This window comes from Procambarus clarkii, chromosome 31, assembly GCF_040958095.1.
Source record: "Procambarus clarkii isolate CNS0578487 chromosome 31, FALCON_Pclarkii_2.0, whole genome shotgun sequence".
Lineage (NCBI taxonomy): Eukaryota > Metazoa > Arthropoda > Malacostraca > Decapoda > Cambaridae > Procambarus > Procambarus clarkii.
The window spans coordinates 7,582,236-7,604,540 of NC_091180.1; the positions used below are offsets into that span (position 1 = coordinate 7,582,236).

General features: G+C 51.9%; 1 protein-coding gene across 1 annotated transcript in view; it reads left to right on the forward strand.

Annotated features, from left to right (window-relative positions):
• The window catches only part of Ddc (aromatic-L-amino-acid decarboxylase), a gene marked incomplete in the record, with an annotated part of 139,812 nt that overhangs the window by 14,889 nt on the left and 102,618 nt on the right, over nucleotides 1–22,305 (forward strand). The window contains 2 exon segments of the mRNA XM_069334327.1: nucleotides 2,746–2,826; nucleotides 19,074–19,194. Coding sequence (XP_069190428.1) covers nucleotides 2,747–2,826; nucleotides 19,074–19,194 — 201 coding nt within the window.

Below are 22,305 nucleotides of genomic sequence, written 5' to 3' on the forward strand. Positions count from 1 at the left end.
TCCCACCTCCATGTTCGTGTAGGACTATCCCACCTCCATGTTCGTGTAGGACTATCCCACCTCCATGTACGGGAAGGAATATCCCACCTCCATGTTCGTGTAGGACTATCCCACCTCCATGTTCGTGTAGGACTATCCCACCTCCATGTACGGGAAGGAATATCCCACCTCCATGTTCGTGTAGGACTATCCCACCTCCATGTTCGTGTAGGACTATCCCACCTCCATGTACGGGAAGGAATATCCCACCTCCATGTTCGTGTAGGACTATCCCACCTCCATGTTCGTGTAGGACTATCCCACCTCCATGTACGGGAAGGAATATCCCACCTCCATGTTCGTGTAGGACTATCCCACCTCCATGTTCGTGTAGGACTATCCCACCTCCATGTACGTGTAGGACTATCCCACCTCCATGTACGTGTAGGACTATCCCACCTCCATGTACGTGTAGGACTATCCCACCTCCATGTACGTGTAGGACTATCCCACCTCCATGTACGTGTAGGACTATCCCACCTCCATGTACGTGTAGGACTATCCCACCTCCATGTACGTGTAGGACTATCCCACCTCCATGTTCTTGTAGGACTATCCCACCTCCATGTACGTGTAGGACTATCCCACCTCCATGTTCGTGTAGGACTATCTGCACTCCATGTACGTGTAGGACTATCCCACCTCCATGTACGTGTAGGACTATCCCACCTCCATGTACGTGTAGGACTATCCCACCTCCATGTACGTGTAGGACTATCCCACCTCCATGTACGTGTAGGACTATCCCACCTCCATGTACGTGTAGGACTATCCCACCTCCATGTACGTGTAGGACTATCCCACCTCCATGTACGTGTAGGACTATCCCACCTCCATGTTCGTGTAGGACTATCCCACCTCCATGTACGTGTAGGACTATCCCACCTCCATGTACGTGTAGGACTATCCCACCTCCATGTTCGTGTAGGACTATCCCACCTCCATGTACGTGTAGGACTATCCCACCTCCATGTACGTGTAGGACTATCCCACCTCCATGTTCGTGTAGGACTATCCCACCTCCATGTACGTGTAGGACTATCCCACCTCCATGTACGTGTAGGACTATCCCACCTCCATGTTCGTGTAGGACTATCCCACCTCCATGTACGTGTAGGACTATCCCACCTCCATGTACGTGTAGGACTATCCCACCTCCATGTTCGTGTAGGACTATCCCACCTCCATGTACGTGTAGGACTATCCCACCTCCATGTACGTGTAGGACTATCCCACCTCCATGTTCGTGTAGGACTATCCCACCTCCATGTACGTGTAGGACTATCCCACCTCCATGTACGTGTAGGACTATCCCACCTCCATGTTCGTGTAGGACTATCCCACCTCCATGTACGTGTAGGACTATCCCACCTCCATGTACGTGTAGGACTATCCCACCTCCATGTTCGTGTAGGACTGTCCCACCTCCATGTTCGTGTAGGACTATCCCACCTCCATGTACGTGTAGGACTATCCCACCTCCATGTACGTGTAGGACTATCCCACCTCCATGTTCGTGTAGGACTATCCCACCTCCATGTTCGTGTAGGACTATCCCACCTCCATGTACGTGTAGGACTATCCCACCTCCATGTTCGTGTAGGACTATCCCACCTCCATGTTCGTGTAGGACTATCCCACCTCCATGTACGTGTAGGACTATCCCACCTCCATGTTCGTGTAGGACTATCCCACCTCCATGTTCGTGTAGGACTATCCCACCTCCATGTTCGTGTAGGACTATCCCACCTCCATGTTCGTGTAGGACTATCCCACCTCCATGTTCGTGTAGGACTATCCCACCTCCATGTTCGTGTAGGACTATCCCACCTCCATGTTCGTGTAGGACTATCCCACCTCCATGTTCGTGTAGGACTATCCCACCTCCATGTTCGTGTAGGACTATCCCACCTCCATGTTCGTGTAGGACTATCCCACCTCCATGTTCGTGTAGGACTATCCCACCTCCATGTTCGTGTAGGACTATCCCACCTCCATGTTCGTGTAGGACTATCCCACCTCCATGTTCGTGTAGGACTATCCCACCTCCATGTTCGTGTAGGACTATCCCACCTCCATGTTCGTGTAGGACTATCCCACCTCCATGTTCGTGTAGGACTATCCCACCTCCATGTTCGTGTAGGACTATCCCACCTCCATGTTCGTGTAGGACTATCCCACCTCCATGTTCGTGTAGGACTATCCCACCTCCATGTTCGTGTAGGACTATCCCACCTCCATGTTCGTGTAGGACTATCCCACCTCCATGTTCGTGTAGGACTATCCCACCTCCATGTTCGTGTAGGACTATCCCACCTCCATGTTCGTGTAGGACTATCCCACCTCCATGTTCGTGTAGGACTATCCCACCTCCATGTTCGTGTAGGACTATCCCACCTCCATGTTCGTGTAGGACTATCCCACCTCCATGTTCGTGTAGGACTATCCCACCTCCATGTTCGTGTAGGACTATCCCACCTCCATGTTCGTGTAGGACTATCCCACCTCCATGTTCGTGTAGGACTATCCCACCTCCATGTTCGTGTAGGACTATCCCACCTCCATGTTCGTGTAGGACTATCCCACCTCCATGTTCGTGTAGGACTATCCCACCTCCATGTTCGTGTAGGACTATCCCACCTCCATGTTCGTGTAGGACTATGCCTATATATGAAAATATACAATTCCTATATTTCTATTTCCCAGGATGGACGCCGATCAGTTCAGGGCGGCGTCTAAGGAGATGACGGAGTTCATCGCTAGCTACCTGTCCAACATCAGAGACAGGTGAGGGGTGAGAGACAGGTAAGGGGTGTGGGACAGGTGAGGGGTGAGAGACAGGTAAGGGGTGTGGGACAGGTGAGGGGTGAGAGACAGGTAAGGGGTGTGGGACAGGTGAGGGGTGAGAGACAGGTAAGGGGTGTGGGACAGGTGAGGGGTGAGAGACAGGTAAGGGGTGTGGGACAGGTGAGGGGTGAGAGACAGGTAAGGGGTGTGGGACAGGTGAGGGGTGAGAGACAGGTAAGGGGTGTGGGACAGGTGAGGGGTGAGAGACAGGTAAGGGGTGTGGAACAGGTGAGGGGTGAGAGACAGGTAAGGGGTGTGGGACAGGTGAGGGGTGAGAGACAGGTAAGGGGTGTGGGACAGGTGAGGGGTGAGAGACAGGTAAGGGGTGTGGGACAGGTGAGGGGTGAGAGACAGGTAAGGGGTGTGGGACAGGTGAGGGGTGAGAGACAGGTAAGGGGTGTGGGACAGGTGAGGGGTGAGAGACAGGTAAGGGGTGTGGGACAGGTGAGGGGTGAGAGACAGGTAAGGGGTGTGGGACAGGTGAGGGGTGAGAGACAGGTAAGGGGTGTGGGACAGGTGAGGGGTGAGATATAGGTGAGGAGTGGGAGACAGGGGACTGTGTGAGAGTGGTGGTCACCCAGGGGACTGTGTGAGAGTGGTGGTCACCCAGGGGTCTGTGTGAGAGTGGTGGTCACCCAGGGGTCTGTGTGAGACTGGTGGTCACCCAGGGGACTGTGTGAGAGTGATGGTCACCCAGGGGACTGGGTGAGAGTGATGGTCACCCAGGGGACTGTGTGAGAGTGATGGTCACCCAGGGGACTGTGTGAGAGTGGTGGTCACCCAGGGGACTGTGTGAGAGTGGTGGTCACCCAGGGGACTGTGTGAGAGTGATGGTCACCCAGGGGTCTGTGTGAGTGATGGTCACCCAGGGGTCTGTGTAAGAGTGGTGGTCACCCAGGGGACTGTGTGAGTGATGGTCACCCAGGGGACTGTGTGAGAGTGATGGTCACCCAGGGGTCTGTGTGAGTGGTGGTCACCCAGGGGTCTGTGTGAGACTGGTGGTCACCCAGGGGACTGTGTGAGAGTGATGGTCACCCAGGGGACTGTGTGAGAGTGATGGTCACCCAGGGGTCTGTGTGAGTGATGGTCACCCAGGGGACTGTGTGAGAGTGATGGTCACCCAGGGGACTGTGTAAGAGTGATGATCACCCAGGGGACTGTGTGAGAGTGATGGTCACCCAGGGGACTGTGTGAGAGTGATGGTCACCCAGGGGACTGTGTGAGAGTGGTGGTCACCCAGGGGACTGTGTGAGAGTGGTGGTCACCCAGGGGACTGTGTGAGAGTGATGGTCACCCAGGGGACTGTGTGAGAGTGATGGTCACCCAGGGGACTGTGTGAGTGGTGGTCACCCAGGGGTCTGTGTGCGAGTGGTGGTCACCCAGGGGACTTTGTGAGAGTGATGGTCACCCAGGGGTCTGTGTGAGAGTGATGGTCACCCAGGGGACTGTGTGAGAGTGGTGGTCACCCAGGGGACTGTGTGAGAGTGATGGTCACCCAGGGGACTGTGTGAGAGTGATGGTCACCCAGGGGACTGTGTGAGAGTGGTGGTCACCCAGGGGACTGTGTGAGAGTGATGGTCACCCAGGGGTCTGTGTGAGTGATGGTCACCCAGGGGTCTGTGTAAGAGTGGTGGTCACCCAGGGGACTGTGTGAGTGATGGTCACCCAGGGGACTGTGTGAGAGTGGTGGTCACCCAGGTGTCTGTGTGAGAGTGGTGGTCACCCAGGGGTCTGTGTGAGTGGTGGTCACCCAGGGGACTGTGTGTGAGTGATGGTCACCCAGGGGACTGTGTGAGAGTGATGGTCACCCAGGGGACTGTGTGAGTGATGGTCACCCAGGGGACTGTGTGAGTGGTGGTCACCCAGGGGACTCTGTGAGAGTGGTGGTCACCCAGGGGTCTGTGTGAGAGTGGTGGTCACCCAGGGGACTATGTGAGAGTGGTGGTCACCCAGGGGACTGTGTGAGAGTGATGGTCACCCAGGGGACTGTGTGAGTGATGGTCACCCAGGGGACTGTGTGAGTGGTGGTCACCCAGGGGACTGTGTGAGTGGTGGTCACCCAGGGGACTGTGTGTGAGTGGTGGTCACCCAGGGGACTGTGTGAGTGATGGTGTTACGGCCCTCTCGGGACGCAACGGGGTTCTTACTCTGATGTTGTTAGAGGAAGTTGTATCCGGCCCCAAGCCAGTAGTGGCTTTCAAGGGATATGATCCGTGATGCAAGAAACTTAAAGGGGGAAGGGAAAGAAAGTTAAGAACTTAAGATTATAATTACCATCACCAATAAATAATATATAAAAAGAGTACACAGGGGGAGGGGTATTAACACTATACAGGGGAATTATTCACACAATTGTCTTCTGCTGAAGACTCTGGATGCAGACTCTCGGTGCTGAGTCCTCGGTGCTTTCGTGGTCTCTTGACGAATCCTTCGACCAAGCTGAGTCTACCCCAAACACAGGCCAGCCAAAACACAGTTCCACTGGGGGCACCGCCGTGGAGGCCGTCAACCACAAGTCCAGCAGGTCTGCTGGCAGGTTCCGGATCAGCAAGGCTAGTCAGGCCACCCCACGAGCGATACTAGGGTAGCGCCCTAGTCAGGAGCCTCGTGTGATACCACAAATCACTCTCCTGTCCTCAGTACCCCAGTGGATAATCGTCTTCAGCAGTCGGTCCCAGGTAATCCTTCTACTGCCACTCCACTGACAGGGTAACACCACAGTGTTCTTCCGGGGAACGACTTCACAGCTGCTGCAGCAAAGCACAAGGTATGGAGACGGCTGCTTTGGGTAGACTGACTCAACTTCCATCACAGCAGTCCCAGGTCGACTCTGTAAGCAGACACGTCATCAATAACAGGGACACTAAAACACCTCACTTACAGGCTCAGACACAAACGCCCAACATATCCACTCAATAGATGGCGTTGTTGTCTGAGCACCACCTCACCAGAGGTCAGCGGCGGCTGTGTTGAGCGCTGAACAGGACTGGAAACTGGCCCTCGTAGCCAGTACACGTCGTCCTCACCAGGTGTCGTCGTCCGTTTGGAGGGGGTTTCGGGAGCTGACCCACAGATGGCGCAGTCGTCACTGCTCCGTGCTCGGACGCTGGATCCGGGTTCGTAACACCTCCCCACCAAAAAGAATTTGGTTTGGGGTTCTATAAAAAGAGACACAAACCAAATTAGTACGGCGACACATCTCCAAATGGACTCACTTATACCGTAAGCTGGAACGGTTAGGCTGTCTCGTCCACAGAACTGTACTAAGGAGAAACCCTGGCACAAAGGGAACTTGAATTTTCAAGTTCCCTTTGACGAATGACGTAACTTGAATTTTCAAGTTTCGTCAGGCAGGCGATGACCTGCCTGACATAATTTTCCACACCTCCTCTGCGATGTCAAGCAGGGGCATCATCTCACATCTCTCAAGTAAGGATCGGTGTGGACACGATCTGGGGCGACTCGACACTTCCCTATGTCGTGGCACCGATGATGGCTGGACACAGACGGCATTTCTGGTACCGATCCGGCGGTCCTTCAGGGAGTCGGGCACCTGGAATACAGGGGTCGGATAATTCAGAGTGACAGCGACAGCGGGTAAAACAGTACTTACAGCATACTCTACTAGGTCCACACCTAGTTCCAACGGGGCTGTTCGTACGTCGCAGATGGCATTCGCTCGGTCACCATCAGGTCGACCAACGTTCCACATAACGCTGCATTGAGGCTCAGCAGTCACGCGGGGGGTGTCAACCTGTCGGAAACAGTCACTCACATTATCATATCTCGTACCTCCTGTATCAACCATCACCTTCCAGGTCCCTTCTTCGACTGCAACACTCATAGTGCACGTCTCTAATCCCTGGGATCTGATGTTCAAGGGAGCCATCATCCTTCGGGTCGTCCACTGATCCTTACTGAGAACACACACGAGAATCAAACAAAATATCGCTAAGAAACATGGGGCCAATTGAGGGATAAGCTTCCCGAGCCTGTCATGTCCATAACCGGCTATATCCACTAGCCTGGTTTGGACCAAAGAGGGCACTAGACCTTTCGAACACACCTCACATACCTCTGACGTCTGGGGAATCTCTGGCCGGTTCAATGAACGCTGTACAATGCCATACCGCAAGTACACATCCGCCTTCGCTCGAGACTCGTTGGTATCCGTGGGTGCCTGCACACAAGGCCTCTCTTCTTGCTCAGGAACTTCTGCCATCGTAACCTCATGTTCCTTGTCGAGAAAAAAATCAGGAGACACTGCTAGAACGATCTCAACCTGTAGGCGAGAGGACAAATTAAACATAGTATATTAAGGATCTGACTGTACCTGGATATTACCACTGCCTGTTACCTCAGACCTTGCTGTTCTGGCCGACTCGTCCACGACCTTGGGAAGATTGTTGCTCCAACCTGTCACCAAGTCGTTGGCTAGTACCACGTCAATCCCAGCCACAGGGAGGGTATCGACTACTGCCAACACACAGGTGCCACTGAAGTAAGGCAAGTCGAGATGTACTGGCACTAAGGGGGCGATATACTGCGTCCTAGGAAACCCAACCAGGACAACCTGTTGTCTCCCGTCCACACTTACTCCCTCGGGTAACGAGCTCTTCACGATCAGGGACTGGGCTGCTCCACTATCTCTGAGCACTACAACTGATCTACCAGTATGATCACTCGATACATACCCGCCTGAAGTGTGAGGGGAAAACAATCTGGGTTCTTCCTGCGTCGTCGTCGACTGGCTTCCTGCTGGTGGTGTAACACAGCTCATCATCACCTCCCTACGTGCGCCGCCACCTCTTCTGCCTCGGCACATAGCAGCTACATGCCCTTTCTGCCCACAGGTCCAGCACACCACATTCCTCCTCGGACTCCGGTGTTTCGGACTGCTAGGACTTTTCCTTCGAGGGCTACTTGGGGGCGTCTTCTTAGCGCTTCGTGGGACGGGGCTTTCCTCTTCGTCCTGAGGTTTGTCAAACCGTCGTTGGTAATGCCTTGGGACGTACTTAGCAGACGGCCTATGAGTCAGGATATATTCCTCAGCCATTGTGGCTGCTGCAGTCAAGGTCTCCACCTGCTGCTCCTCTAAGTACGTCTTCAGGTCTCCAGACAAACAATCCTTGAAGTCCTCTAGCAGTATAAGCTGCTCGAGGTCTTCTTTGGTCTCCACCTTCCGAGAGGCACACCATTCCTGGAAAAGTCGCTCCTTGATGGTGGCGAATTCGGTGAAAGTGTGCTCTGAGGTCTTCTTCAGGTTCCTAAACTTCTGCCTGTACGCCTCAAGTACCAATTGGTACGCCATGAGCACTACCTTCTTCACCTTGTCGTAATCGCCGGAGTCGTCAAGGGATAACGTGGAGTAAGCGATTTGGGCCTTCCCAGTCAAGACTGACTGTATCATTATGGCCCAATTCTCCCTTGGCCACTCCAAAGAGGCAGCGACTTTCTCGAAGGCTGCAAAGAACTTCGAAACTTCCCTCTCATTGAATTTGGGGACCATTTTGATGTTTCTTACCGGATCGAAACCGCTGGTGTCCGTTGTTAGCCTCCGACCACCGCCTAGTCGCAATACTTCTAGTTCATGTTGTCTCTGTCTTTCGTTTTCTTCTCTCTCTCGCTGTTCTCTCTCTCGTCTCTCTTCTCTTTCTCGCTCTTCCCTTTCTCGTTTCTCTTCTCTTTCTCGCTCTTCTCTTTCTCGCTCTTCTCTTTCTCTTTCTCGTCTCTCTTCTCTTTCTCGTTCTTCTCTTTCTCGTTTCTCTTCTCTTTCTCTTTCTGCTTTCCTTTCTTCTAATTCTAAACGTCTCATCTCTATTTCTTTATCTTGTCTCTCTCGTTCCATTTCTAATTTCTTCCATTCTATCTCGCGATTTATCTCTAGGGCACGCATTTTGACTGTAAGAAAGCTAATATTAAGCTCACCTGCATCACTGTCAATGTCACTGCCCTTATCTTCCTTTTCCGTGGAAGCTATTTCCTCACCTTCCTTTGTACTAGGAGCCTCGCCTTCCTGTTTCTCTTCTGCCTTCAAGTGCCGGTGAACCTTGGACAAGATCTCCACACGGGAATCACTGGCACGGATCTTGATCTCCAGGTAGGCGCTCACTAGTACAAGTTCCGGTTTGCTCAGATACTTTAATCTGGCAAGACAGTCCTCTCTGTTCAGAAAAGCCTGCACATCGTCCAGATCATCGATGGTAGCTTTTTCTGCCATTGTCACAGATGGAACTCTTAGCACTTAACACACCGCTTACACGTTAGCACTTAACGCACCGAGCACTGTTCTACGCCAATATTGCACTTTATCGCACCTGGCACCTCACTTGCCAATATTGCACGTAATTACTTCGGGCACCGCACTACACAATATTGCACTGAATCCAAGTGAACACTTCGCTCTACAATATTGCACTGAATCACGACGAGCACCGCACTACACAATATTGCACTGAATCGCTTAATCACAGCGAGCACCGCATTGCACAATATCGCACTTAGTCACTCTTGAGCACCGCACAGGGCGTATAACGTCCTAATCGTCACACAGGGGGAATTATATACAGGGATTACGCCACTTCACCACCCCTGTCAAACATACTTAACAAGGGGACGGATCCCGCTGGGGATGCCAATTATGTTACGGCCCTCTCGGGACGCAACGGGGTTCTTACTCTGATGTTGTTAGAGGAAGTTGTATCCGGCCCCAAGCCAGTAGTGGCTTTCAAGGGATGAGATCCGTGATGCAAGAAACTTAAAGGGGGAAGGGAAAGAAAGTTAAGAACTTAAGATTATAATTACCATCACCAATAAATAATATATAAAAAGAGTACACAGGGGGAGGGGTATTAACACTATACAGGGGAATTATTCACACAATTGTCTTCTGCTGAAGACTCTGGATGCAGACTCTCGGTGCTGAGTCCTCGGTGCTTTCGTGGTCTCTTGACGAATCCTTCGACCAAGCTGAGTCTACCCCAAACACAGGCCAGCCAAAACACAGTTCCACTGGGGGCACCGCCGTGGAGGCCGTCAACCACAAGTCCAGCAGGTCTGCTGGCAGGTTCTGGATCAGCAAGGCTAGTCAGGCCACCCCACGAGCGATACTAGGGTAGCGCCCTAGTCAGGAGCCTCGTGTGATACCACAAATCACTCTCCTGTCCTCAGTACCCCAGTGGATAATCGTCTCCAGCAGTCGGTCCCGGGTAATCCTTCTACTGCCACTCCACTGACAGGGTAACACCACAGTGTTCTTCCGGGGAACGACTTCACAGCTGCTGCAGCAAAGCACAAGGTATGGAGACGGCTGCCTTGGGTAGACTGACTCAACTTCCATCACAGCAGTCCCAGGTCGACTCTGTAAGCAGACACGTCATCAATAACAGGGACACTAAAACACCTCACTTACAGGCTCAGACACAAACGCCCAACATATCCACTCAATAGATGGCGTTGTTGTCTGAGCACTACCTCACCAGACGTCAGCGGCGGCTGTGTTGAGCGCTGAACAGGACTGGAAACTGGCCCTCGTAGCCAGTACACGTCGTCCTCACCAGGTGTCGTCGTCCGTTTGGAGGGGGTTTCGGGAGCTGACCGACAGATGGCGCGGTCGTCACTGCTCCGTGCTCGGACGCTGGATCCGGGTTCGTAACAGATGGTCACCCAGGGGACTGTGTGAGAGTGGTGGTCACCCAGGGGAATGTGTGAGAGTGGTGGTCACCCAGGGGACTGTGTGAGAGTGATGGTCACCCAGGGGTCTGTGTGAGAGTGGTGGTCACCCAGGGACTGTGTGAGAGTGGTGGTCACCCAGGGGACTGTGTGAGAGTGGTGGTCACCCAGGGGACTGTGTGAGAGTGGTGGTCACCCAGGGGACTGTGTGAGAGTAGTGGTTACCCAGGGGACTGTGTGTGAGTGATGGTCACCCAGGGGACTGTGTGTGAGTGATGGTCACCCAGGGGACTGTGAGAGTGGTGGTCACCCAGGGGACTGTGTGAGAGTGATGGTCATCCAGGGGTCTGTGTGAGTGATGGTCACCCAGGGGACTGTAAGAGTGGTGGTCACCCAGGGGACTGTGTGAGAGTGATGGTCACCCAGGGGTCTGTGTGTGAGTGATGGTCACCCAGGGGTCTGTGTGTGAGTGATGGTCACCCAGGGGTCTGTGTGAGTGATGGTCACCCAGGGGACAGTGTGAGAGTGGTGGTCACCCAGGGGACTGTGTGAGAGTGATGGTCACCCAGGGGTCTGTGTGAGAGTGATGGTCACCCAGGGGTCTGTGTGAGTGATGGTCACCCAGGGAACTGTGTGAGTGATGGTCACCCAGGGGTCTGTGTGTGAGTGGTGGTCACCCAGGGGACTGTGTGAGAGTGATGGTCACCCAGGGGACTGTGTGAGTGATGGTCACCCAGGGGACTGTGTGAGTGATGGTCACCCAGGGGACTGTGTGAGTGATGGTCACCCAGGGGACTGTGTGAGAGTGATGGTCACCCAGGGGACTGTGTGAGAGTGATGGTCACCCAGGGGACTGTGTGAGTGATGGTCACCCAGGGGACTGTGTGAGAGTGATGGTCACCCAGGGGACTGTGTGAGTGATGGTCACCCAGGGGTCTCTGTGTGAGTGATGGTCACCGAGGGGACTGTGTGAGAGTGATGGTCACCCAGGGGTCTGTGTGAGTGATGGTCACCCAGGGGACTGTGTGAGTGATGGTCAACCATTGGATTGTGTGAGTGGTGGTCACCCAGGGGTCTGTGTGAGAGTGGTGGTCACCCAGGGGACTGTGTGAGAGTGGTGGTCACCCAGGGGTCTGTGTGTGAGTGGTGGTCACCCAGGGGTCTGTGTGTGAGTGGTAGTCACCCAGGGGTCTGTGTGAGAGTGGTGGTCACCCAGGGGTCTGTGTGAGAGTGGTGGTCACCCAGGGGACTGTGTGTGAGTGGTGGTCACCCAGGGGTCTGTGTGAGAGTGGTGGTCACCCAGGGATCTGTGTGAGAGTGGTGGTCACCCAGGGGTCTGTGTGAGAGTGATGGTCACCCAGGGGTCTGTGTGAGAGTGATGGTCACCCAGGGGTCTGTGTGAGTGATGGTCACCCAGGGGACTGTGTGAGTGGTGGTCACCCAGGGGTCTGTGTGTGAGTGGTGTTCACCCAGGGGACTGTGTGAGAGTGATGGTCACCCAGGGGTCTGTGTGAGTGATGGTCACCCAGGGGACTGTGTGAGTGATGGTCTCCCAGGGGACTGTGTGAGAGTGATGGTCACCCAGCGGTCTGTGTGAGTGATGGTCACTCAGGGGACTGTGTGTGAGTGATGGTCACCCAGGGGACTGTGTGAGAGTGATGGTCACCCAGGGGTCTGTGTGAGTGATGGTCACCCAGGGGACTGTGTGAGTGATGGTCACCCAGGGGACTGTGTGAGTGGTGGTCACCCAGGGGTCTGTGTGAGAGTGGTGGTCACCCAGGGGACTGTGTGAGAGTGGTGGTCACCCAGGGGTCTGTGTGTGAGTGGTGGTCACCCGGGGGTCTGTGTGAGAGTGGTGGTCACCCAGGGGACTGTGTGTGAGTGGTGGTCACCCAGGGGTCTGTTTGTGAGTGGTGGTCACCCAGGGGTCTGTGTGAGAGTGGTGGTCACCCAGGGGACTGTGTGAGTGGTGGTCACCCAGGGGTCTGTGTGTGAGTGGTGGTCAACCAGGGGTCTGTGTGAGAGTGATGGTCACCCAGGGGTCTGTGTGAGTGGTGGTCACCCAGGGGTCTGTGTGAGTGATGGTCACCCAGGGGTCTGTGTGAGTGATGGTCACCAGGGGACTGTGTGTGAGTGGTGGTCAACCAGGGGTCTGTGTGAGTGATTGTCACCCAGGGGTCTGTGTGAGAGTGGTGGTCACCCAGGGGACTGTGTGAGAGTGATGGTCACCCAGGGGTCTGTGAGAGTGGTGGTCACCCAGGGGACTGTGTGTGAGTGGTGGTCACCCAGGGGTCTGTGTGAGTGATGGTCACCCAGGGGTCTGTGTGAGTGATGGTCACCCAGGGGTCTGTGTGAGAGTGATGGTCACCCAGGGGTCTGTGTGAGAGTGATGGTCACCCAGGCGTCTGTGTGAGTGGTGGTCACCCAGGGGTCTGTGTGAGTGATGGTCACCCAGGGGTCTGTGTGAGTGGTGGTCACCCAGGGGACTGTGTGTGAGTGGTGGTCACCCAGGGGTCTGTGTGACTGATGGTCACCCAGGGGTCTGTGTGAGTGATGGTCACCCAGGGAACTGTGTGTGAGTGGTGGTCAGCCAGGGGTCTGTGTGAGTGATGGTCACCCAGGGGTCTGTGTGGGAGTGGTGGTCACCCAGGGGACTGTGTGAGAGTGATGGTCACCCAGGGGTCTGTGTGAGTGATGGTCACCCAGGGGACTGTGTGAGAGTGATGGTCACCCAGGGGTCTGTGTGAGAGTGGTGGTCACCCAGGGGACTGTGTGAGAGTGATGATCACCCTGGGGTCTGTGTGAGAGTGGTGGTCACCCAGGGGACTGTGTGTGAGTGATAGTCACCCAGGGGACTGTGTGTGTGAGTGGTGGTTACCCAGGGGTCTGTGTGTGAGTGGTGGTCACCCAGGGGACTGTGTGAGAGTAGTGGTCACCCAGGGGTCTGTGTGAGAGTGGTGGTCACCCAGGGGACTGTGTGTGAGTGATGGTCACCCAGGGGACTGTGTGTGTGAGTGGTGGTTACCCAGGGGTCTGTGTGTGAGTGGTGGTCACCCAGGGGACTGTGTGAGAGTGGTGGTCACCCAGGGGTCTGTGTGAGAGTGATGGTCACCCAGGAGATTGTGAGAGTGGTGGTCACCCCAGGAGACTGTGTGTGAATGGTGGTCACCCAGGGGACTGTGTGAGAGTGGTGGTCACCCAGGGGTCTGTGTGTGAGTGATGGTCACCCAGGGGACAGTGAGAGTGGTGGTCACCCAGGGGACTGTGTGTGAGTAATGGTCACCCAGGGGACTGTGTGAGAGTGGTGGTCACCCAGGGGACTGTGTGAGAGTGGTGGTCACCCAGGGACTGTGTGAGAGTGGTGGTCACCCAGGGGTCTGTGTGAGAGTGGTGGTCACCCAGGGGACTGTGTGTGAGTGATGGTCACCCAGGGGACTGTGTGTGAGTGATGGTTACCCAGGGGACTGTGTGTGAGTGATGGTCACCCAGGGGACTGTGTGTGAGTGATGGTCACCCAGGGGACTGTGTGAGAGTGATGGTCACCCAGGGGTCTGTGTGTGAGTGGTGGTCACCCAGGGGACTGTGTGAGAGTGGTGGTCACCCAGGGGTCTTTGTGTGAGTGGTGGTCACCCAGGGGACTGTGTGAGAGTGATGGTCACCCAGCGGTCTGTGTGAGAGTGATGGTCACCCAGCGGTCTGTGTGAGAGTGATGGTCACCCAGGGGTCTGTGTGAAAGTGGTGGTCACCCAGGGGACTGTGTGTGAGTGATGGTCACCCAGGGGACTGTGTGAGAGTGATGGTCACCCAGGGGTCTGTGTGTGAGTGGTGGTCACCCAGGGGTCTGTGTGTGAGTGATGGTCACCCAGGGGACTGTGTGAGAGTGATGGTCACCCAGGGGTCTGTGTGAGAGTGGTGGTCACCCAGGGGTCTGTGTGAGAGTGGTGGTCACCCAGGGGTCTGTGTGAGAGTGGTGGTCACCCAGGGACTGTGTGAGAGAGGTGGTCACCCAGGGGTCTGTGTGAGAGTGGTGGTCACCCAGGGGTCTGTGTGAGAGTGGTGGTCACCCAGGGGACTGTGTGAGAGTGGTGGTCACCCAGGGGACTGTGTGAGTGGTGGTCACCCAGGGAACTGTGTGAGAGTGATGGTCACCCAGGGGACTGTGTGAGAGTGGTGGTCACCCAGGGGACTGTGTGAGAGTGGTGGTCACCCAGGGGACTGTGTGAGAGTGATGGTCACCCAGGGGTCTGTGTGAGAATGGTGGTGTATCTCACTCGTCACTAGAGATCAGATTACCAACTTGACCTTGACTCTCATTATCTCCATTATCTCCCTTCCACCCATTCCCCTGGGGGGTCCACTTGGCTAGGCTCCCTCCTCAAATCCAAGCTCTTAGTCTGTCCTTATATCCCAGCTCTTAGTCTGTCCTCATATCCCAGCTCTTAGTCTGTCCTTATATCCCAGCTCTAAGTCTGTCCTCATATCCCAGCTCTAAGTCTGTCCTCATATCTCAGCTCTAAGTCTGTCCTCATATCTCAGCTCTAAGTCTGTCCTCATATCTCAGCTCTAAGTCTGTCCTCATATCTCAGCTTTAAGTCTGTCCTCATATCTCAGCTCTAAGTCTGTCCTCATATCTCAGCTCTAAGTCTATCCTCATATCTCAGCTCTAAGTCTGTCCTCATATCTCAGCTCTAAGTCTGTCCTCATATCTCAGCTCTAAGTCTGTCCTCATATCTCAGCTCTAAGTCTGTCCTCATATCTCAGCTCTAAGTCAGTTCTCATATCTCAGCTCTAAGTCTGTCCTCATATCTCAGCTCTAAGTCTGTCCTCATATCTCAGCTCTAAGTCTGTCCTCATATCTCAGCTCTAAGTCTGTCCTCATATCTCAGCTCTAAGTCTGTCCTCATATCTCAGCTCTAAGTCTGTCCTCATATCTCAGCTCTAAGTCTGTCCTCATATCTCAGCTCTAAGTCTGTCCTCATATCTCAGCTCTAAGTCTGTCCTCATATCTCAGCTCTAAGTCTGTCCTCATATCCCAGCTCTAAGTCTGTCTTCATATCTCAGCTCCTAGCACTATCAGTCACCCGGCAGTCGCGAGGTCAACTTAGGGGTCATGCACCCGACGTGCGGGCGAGCGTGCAGGCAAGCGCGCGGTGACACCTAAATGTGTATACTCGTTTCAGCTTTCTCACCTTAATTCTCGTGCTACGTCGCTCGTTTTGTTATCATTGTGTTCGCAATTATATTCCCTACAGATGTGTATGAATATAATGTACAAAAGCCTGGAGTGCCTCCCCGCAGGAAGCCTAAAGTTACCCGTGAACGAGCACCAATTTGTGCACTGCGACCTAATGTGTATACTCGTTCAGTTTGATAACATCAATTTTCGTGTTACGTCTTTCATTTGGTATCAAATTGTTCGCAATAAAAAGGCGCGTATTTCAAAACTAGTTCCATAATAATAGACTAACTGGAATTTTAACAAATATTTTAATTCTAGAGGCTCATCAACCCAAAATTTTTTTGTATCTTTCCAGTGTTCTGACATAAATTTTTGTGTTACATCTTTCATTTTGGTATCAAATTGTTCGCGACGTAAAGGCGCTCATTTTAAAACTAGTCCCAACATAATAGCACAATAAATAGAATTTTGACAAATATTTTAAAATTTTGACCAAAAGCCTATTTATAATCATATAAGTGTTCGGACATCAAGTTTCATGTTACATTTTTTATTTTGGTATCAAATTGTGCGCATTCTAAAGGCGCATGTTTTGATACTATCCCGAGGTCGAGTGGATAAAAAGTGAATTTTATACAAATATTTTTTGTAGTGGACGCAAGTCCTGTCCAAAGTTACCGATAGTGTTCTGTCCTCCTAACCAAGCTCTTAGTCTATCCTTATATCCCAGCTCTTAGTCTATCCTTATATCCCAGCTCTTAGTCTGTCCTCATATCCCAGCTCTTAGTCTGTCCTCATATCCCAGCTCTTAGTCTGTCCTCATATCCCAGCTCTTAGTCTGTCCTCATATCCCAGCTCTTAGTCTGTCCTCATATCCCAGCTCTTTGTCTGGAAAAGGGTGGCAACTACTAGGGTGCTACCCGAGTAGTTGCCACCCAGTGTTTCTTCCCCAGTGGGCACAATCAGTGTAGCTACCCCTGTAGGAACAATCAGTGTAGCTACCCTTGTAGGAACAATCAGTGTAGCTACCCTTGTAGGAACAATCAGAGTAGCTACCCCTGTAGGAACAATCAGTGTAGCTACCCCTGTAGGAACAATCAGTGTAGCTACCCTTGTAGGAACAATCAGTGTAGCTACCCCTGTAGGAACAATCAGTGTAGCTACCCTTGTAGGAACAATCAGTGTAGCTACCCCTGTAGGAACAATCAGTGTAGCTACCCTTGTAGGAACAATCAGTGTAGCTACCCCTTGTAGGAACAATCAGTGTAGCTACCCTTGTAGGAACAATCAGTGTAGCTACCCTTGTAGGAACAATCAGAGTAGCTACCCCTGTAGGAACAATCAGTGTAGCTACCCCTGTAGGAACAATCAGTGTAGCTACCCTTGTAGGAACAATCAGTGTAGCTACCCCTGTAGGAACAATCAGTGTAGCTACCCTTGTAGGAACAATCAGTGTAGCTACCCCTGTAGGAACAATCAGTGTAGCTACCCTTGTAGGAACAATCAGTGTAGCTACCCCTGTAGGAACAATCAGTGTAGCTACCCCTGTAGGAACAATCAGTGTAGCTACCCCTGTAGGAACAATCAGTGTAGCTACCCCTGTAGGAACAATCAGTGTAGCTACCCTTGTAGGAACAATCAGAGTAGCTACCCCTGTAGGAACAATCAGAGTAGCTACCCCTGTAGGAACAATCAGTGTAGCTACCCTTGTAGGAACAATCAGAGTAGCTACCCCTGTAGGAACAATCAGTGTAGCTACCCCTGTAGGAACAATCAGTGTAGCTACCCCTGTAGGAACAATCAGAGTAGCTACCCCTGTAGGAACAATCAGTGTAGCTACCCCTGTAGGAACAATCAGAGTAGCTACCCCTGTAGGAACAATCATTGTAGCTACCCCTGTAGGAACAATCATTGTAGCTACCCCTGTAGGAACAATCAAGGTTGTTACACCAGTAGGAACAATCACTGTTTCTACCCCAGTAGGAACAATCAGTGTTACTAATCCCTTTAGGATCAGTCAGTGTTACTTATCACAGTAGGAACAATCACTGTTGGTACCCTTTCTAGGAACAATTAGAGTAGCCGGACCAATGCGAAGGAGATAATCATTGTAGCCAGCCCAGTAGGAAGTGAACAATCATTGTAGCCAGCCCAGTAGGAAGTGAACAATCATTGTAGCCAGCCCAGTAGGAAGTGAACAATCATTGTAGCCAGCCCAGTAGGAAGTGAACAATCAGTGTAGCCAGCCCAGTAGGAAGTGAACAATCATTGTAGCCAGCCCAGTAGGAAGTGTACAATCATTGTAGCCAGTCCAGTAGGAAGTGTACAATCATTGTAGCCAGCCCAGTAGGAAGTGAACAATCAGTGTAGCCAGCCCAGTAGGAAGTGAACAATCATTGTAGCCAGCCCAGTAGGAAGTGTACAATCATTGTAGCCAGCCCAGTAGGAAGTGTACAATCATTGTAGCCAGCCCAGTAGGAAGTGTACAATCATTGTAGCCAGCCCAGTAGGAAGGGAACAATCAATGTAGCCAGCCCAGTAGGAAGTGTACAATCATTGTAGCCAGCCCAGTAGGAAGTGTACAATCATTGTAGCCAGCCCAGTAGGAAGTGAACAATCATTGTAGCCAGCCCAGTAGGAAGTGTACAATCATTGTAGCCAGCCCAGTAGGAAGTGTACAATCATTGTAGCCAGCCCAGTAGGAAGTGTACAATCATTGTGGCCAGCCCAGTAGGAAGTGAACAATCATTGTAGCCAGCCCAGTAGGAAGGGAACAATCAATGTAGCCAGCCCAGTAGGAAGTGTACAATCATTGTAACCAGCCCAGTAGGAAGTGAACAATCAATGTAGCCAGCCCAGTAGGAAGTGAACAATCATTGTAGCCAGCCCAGTAGGAAGGGAACAATCAATGTAGCCAGCCCAGTAGGAAGTGTACAATCAGTGTCGCCAGCCCAGTAGGAAGTGAACAATCATTGTAGCCAGCCCACTAGGAAGGGAACAATCAATGTAGCCAGCCCCAGTAGGAAAGGAACAATCAGTGTAGCCAGCCCCAGTAAAAAAGGAACAATCAGTGTAGCCAGCCCCAGTAAAAAAGGAACAATCAGTGTAGCCAGGCCAATAGGAAATGAACAATCAGTGTAGGGAGGGCAGGAGGAACAATCAGTGTAGGGAGGGCAGGAGGAACAATCAGTATAGGGATGGCAAGAGGAACAATCAGTGTAGGGAGGGCAGGAGGAACAATCAGTGTAGGGAGGGCAGGAGGAACAATCAGTGTAGGGAGGGCAGGAGGAACAATATTGGCAGTGTTGCCAGCACTTCATTCCCACATTGTTTACAGGCGAGTGTTGCCAGAGGTGGCTCCCGGGTACCTGCGACCACTGTTGCCACCACGGGCTCCTGACACCCCTGACGAGTGGAGCGATGTTATGGCTGATATAGAGAGGGTCATCATGCCTGGGGTATGTGGCGTCACTGCTTCTGGTACTATACTAGTTAGTTTAACTGGTTTATAATCAGTGTCCGTGGTGTAGTGGTAAGACACTTGCCTGGCGTTCCGCGAGCGCTTTGTCATGGGTTCGTATCCTGGCCGGGGAGGATTTACTGGGCGCAAATCCTTAACTGTAGCCTCTGTTTAACTCAACAGTAAAATGGGTACTTGGATGAAAAAACGATTCTTCGCGGCAGGGGATCGTATTCCAGGGACCATAGGATTAAGGACTTGCCCGAAACGCTACGCGTACTAGTGGCTGTACAAGAATGTAACAACTCTTGTATATATCTCAAAAAAAAAAAAAAAAAAAAAAAAAAAAAAAAAATAATGGACCCCATAGTTATGGTGTGGGAGGCGAAAAACGGCCACACTTGCATAATAGGGGCAGAAACTAGGACCTAATGTTCTGTAGATGAGACAATTTAAATGTAATGGACTAGTTACAGTTTTAAATTTCAATTTCTTTCTTTCTTTATTATGCACCCCATACCCATCTCGTGGACGGTGGTGTAAAGGATTACAGAGGCACATAATCGGTTCAGGAACTGAACCCTCTAGTTAGTTTAGCTAAGCAAATAACAATCTTTTGACGCTAGTTACAAAATTATTAATGTTATATATACATGTACACATACTCATGCATACATGTACATATACATACGTATACATATATACATACACATGCATTTTTAATCACCCACATAAATACACACATCAATAATCTTTTGTGTCACAAGTGATTCAACAAGAAGATCACAACAGTCGCTATACAAGGCACTAAATGGAGTAACTGGTGTGAATTTCACTTTGCCTCAAGTCTCCGAAATTTAGTTGGTGTTCCCGGAATATTACTGCCCTCAGGCTGCTCAAAGGCACTCCAAGTTGGTAATCAATTCCCTCTTTACTAGCAAAAGTCACAGTTTTAAAGTGGCTCAATAGTGGGACTTAACTACATTACTGCAGGTAACGGTATGGTACATGCTCAGCAGATAAGCCAGTAAGACATTACAGTAACTATGGTAAAGTATAGGAAAAGTGTTCATTTACCCCTCAAATCCATGGAATGTGCAAAGTGGCAACACTGCATTTGTTGTTGTGGCAGTAGTGGGTTAGATTATGAATAACTCGGTGGTTGTAAAGACGAGTCTCATGGGCCAAAACCCCCCCCACACACACACACCGGTTTATATAATCCACACTGCTATCAAAAGGAATGTAGAGTAGAGCAGTGAATATAAATAAATACATGTTGATTAATGAAAAAGGGAGATGACTCCATTTTTGTTTTTAAGAGTTTATTGCCCTTTAATTTAAACAATATAATGTGTGATCCAAGTGGTTGTTATTGCCAGGGGGAAGGGTTGTAGAGATAAGCTCCCACAGCCTGTAAAGTGCCCCTGATGGCATGCGTCTCAAATAGCCTCTGACAACCAAGTCCAGCTCCTGGCCTGCACGTGTGGCTTAGCCTCTAGGCCCGACGAAACTCCTTCTACCAACAGAAGGGGCGAAGGCGGGCCTCTGGCGCCTTAAAACCAGTTGCTTCGGGCAGATGGGATTCGTTAGCCTGGGAAGGCAGCTCATCTAGGGGAAGGAAAACCCCGAATTCAAACCTCTGCTGTCTTTCAGCTAAACACACTCATCGGAAAGGCTTCGGGAGTCAACCCTAAGGAAAAATCCAGAGTCAGAGTCCCTAAGGCAATTTGCAGCTGTTTACAGCTACATTCTGGCAACTCCTGCGACGACACTGGTGCCAAGAGTATCGGCGCCTGCCCTTCCCTTGGATCACATCGGTGGCGTGGAGAGGGTGGATCTGCTGTATGGGCAACAGCCGGTTCTCCATAATTACTGCCCAGGCCTGTGCCCTGGAGAGGACACTCCAGCATCGTCTTGGCGATGGCTCAACACGGAAAACGATAGCTACCGGTGATAAGCCTACCACTCAATTGGTGTAGAGTAAGGCGCCAGGGGTTGCTTCCGTTGGTGGGAGAAATCATCCGATTTCATACAACAGCTACTGCCTGCCTCAAGCTGGGCAGCCCCCAGTCAATAAGATCAATAAGATGCTATCCCGCCATGGTCCGCCTTCTCCACTGGGAGCGTGGGGCTTAGGCCACAATCCAATAAGCGGATCGTCAACCCATGCACCAAGCAAAAGAATACAAACACAGAGCCACCCAGCTCTCAAACTGGGAACATGGAATGTAAGGACCATGACACCGGGTCTCTCGGAAGATGTACTGGAAGTGAACGACGCCCGCAAGACAGCTGTGATCGACAATGAACTACGCAGGCTCCGGATGGACATAGTCGCCCTGCAGGAGACACATCTGCCCACGACTGGCAGCATACAGGAAAAGGACTTTACCTTTTTTCTGGCAGGGCAAACCTCCAGAAGAGGTAAGGGAGCATGGCATTAGCTTTACCATCAGGAACAGGTTGTTAGGGTCCATAGTACTGCCCACAGAGGGGTCTGCAGGATCATCACACTTCAGGTTCATACAGCAGCAGGAATGGTTAGCCTCATCAACGCCTATGCACCAACACTGACCTCCTCTACCGAAGCAAAGGATGAGTTCTATGATGACCTCGGCCTAACTCTCAGAGACATACCTCAACAAGAGCCAGTCTTCCTCCTGGGAGACTTTAATGTAGGAGTTGGTTCTAATCACAGCTCTTGGCCTTCCTGCCTGGGCCAGTTTGGATTTGGGAAGATGAATGAGAGTGGGCAGCGCCTCCTGGAGTTCTGCTGTTGTCATGATCTCTGCATCACCAATTCGTTCTTCGACACCAAGCTCCAGTATAAGTTTTCCTGGAGACATCCCAGGTCTAAACATTGGCACCAACTCGACCTGGTACTTATGGGGTGTAGCAATCTGAGAAACGTCAAACTGACCCGCAGCTTCCACAGCACAGATTGTGACACCGACCGCTCTCTCGTCGTTTGCAGAGTAAAGTTGTAGCCCCGGAAAATCCACAGAGCAAAGAAGGAGAGAAGACCACGCATTAACGTAAACAAGACCCATGACCTTCACAAGATGGAGGATTTCACTGGTACGCTGGTAAATGCCCTTCCTGTACC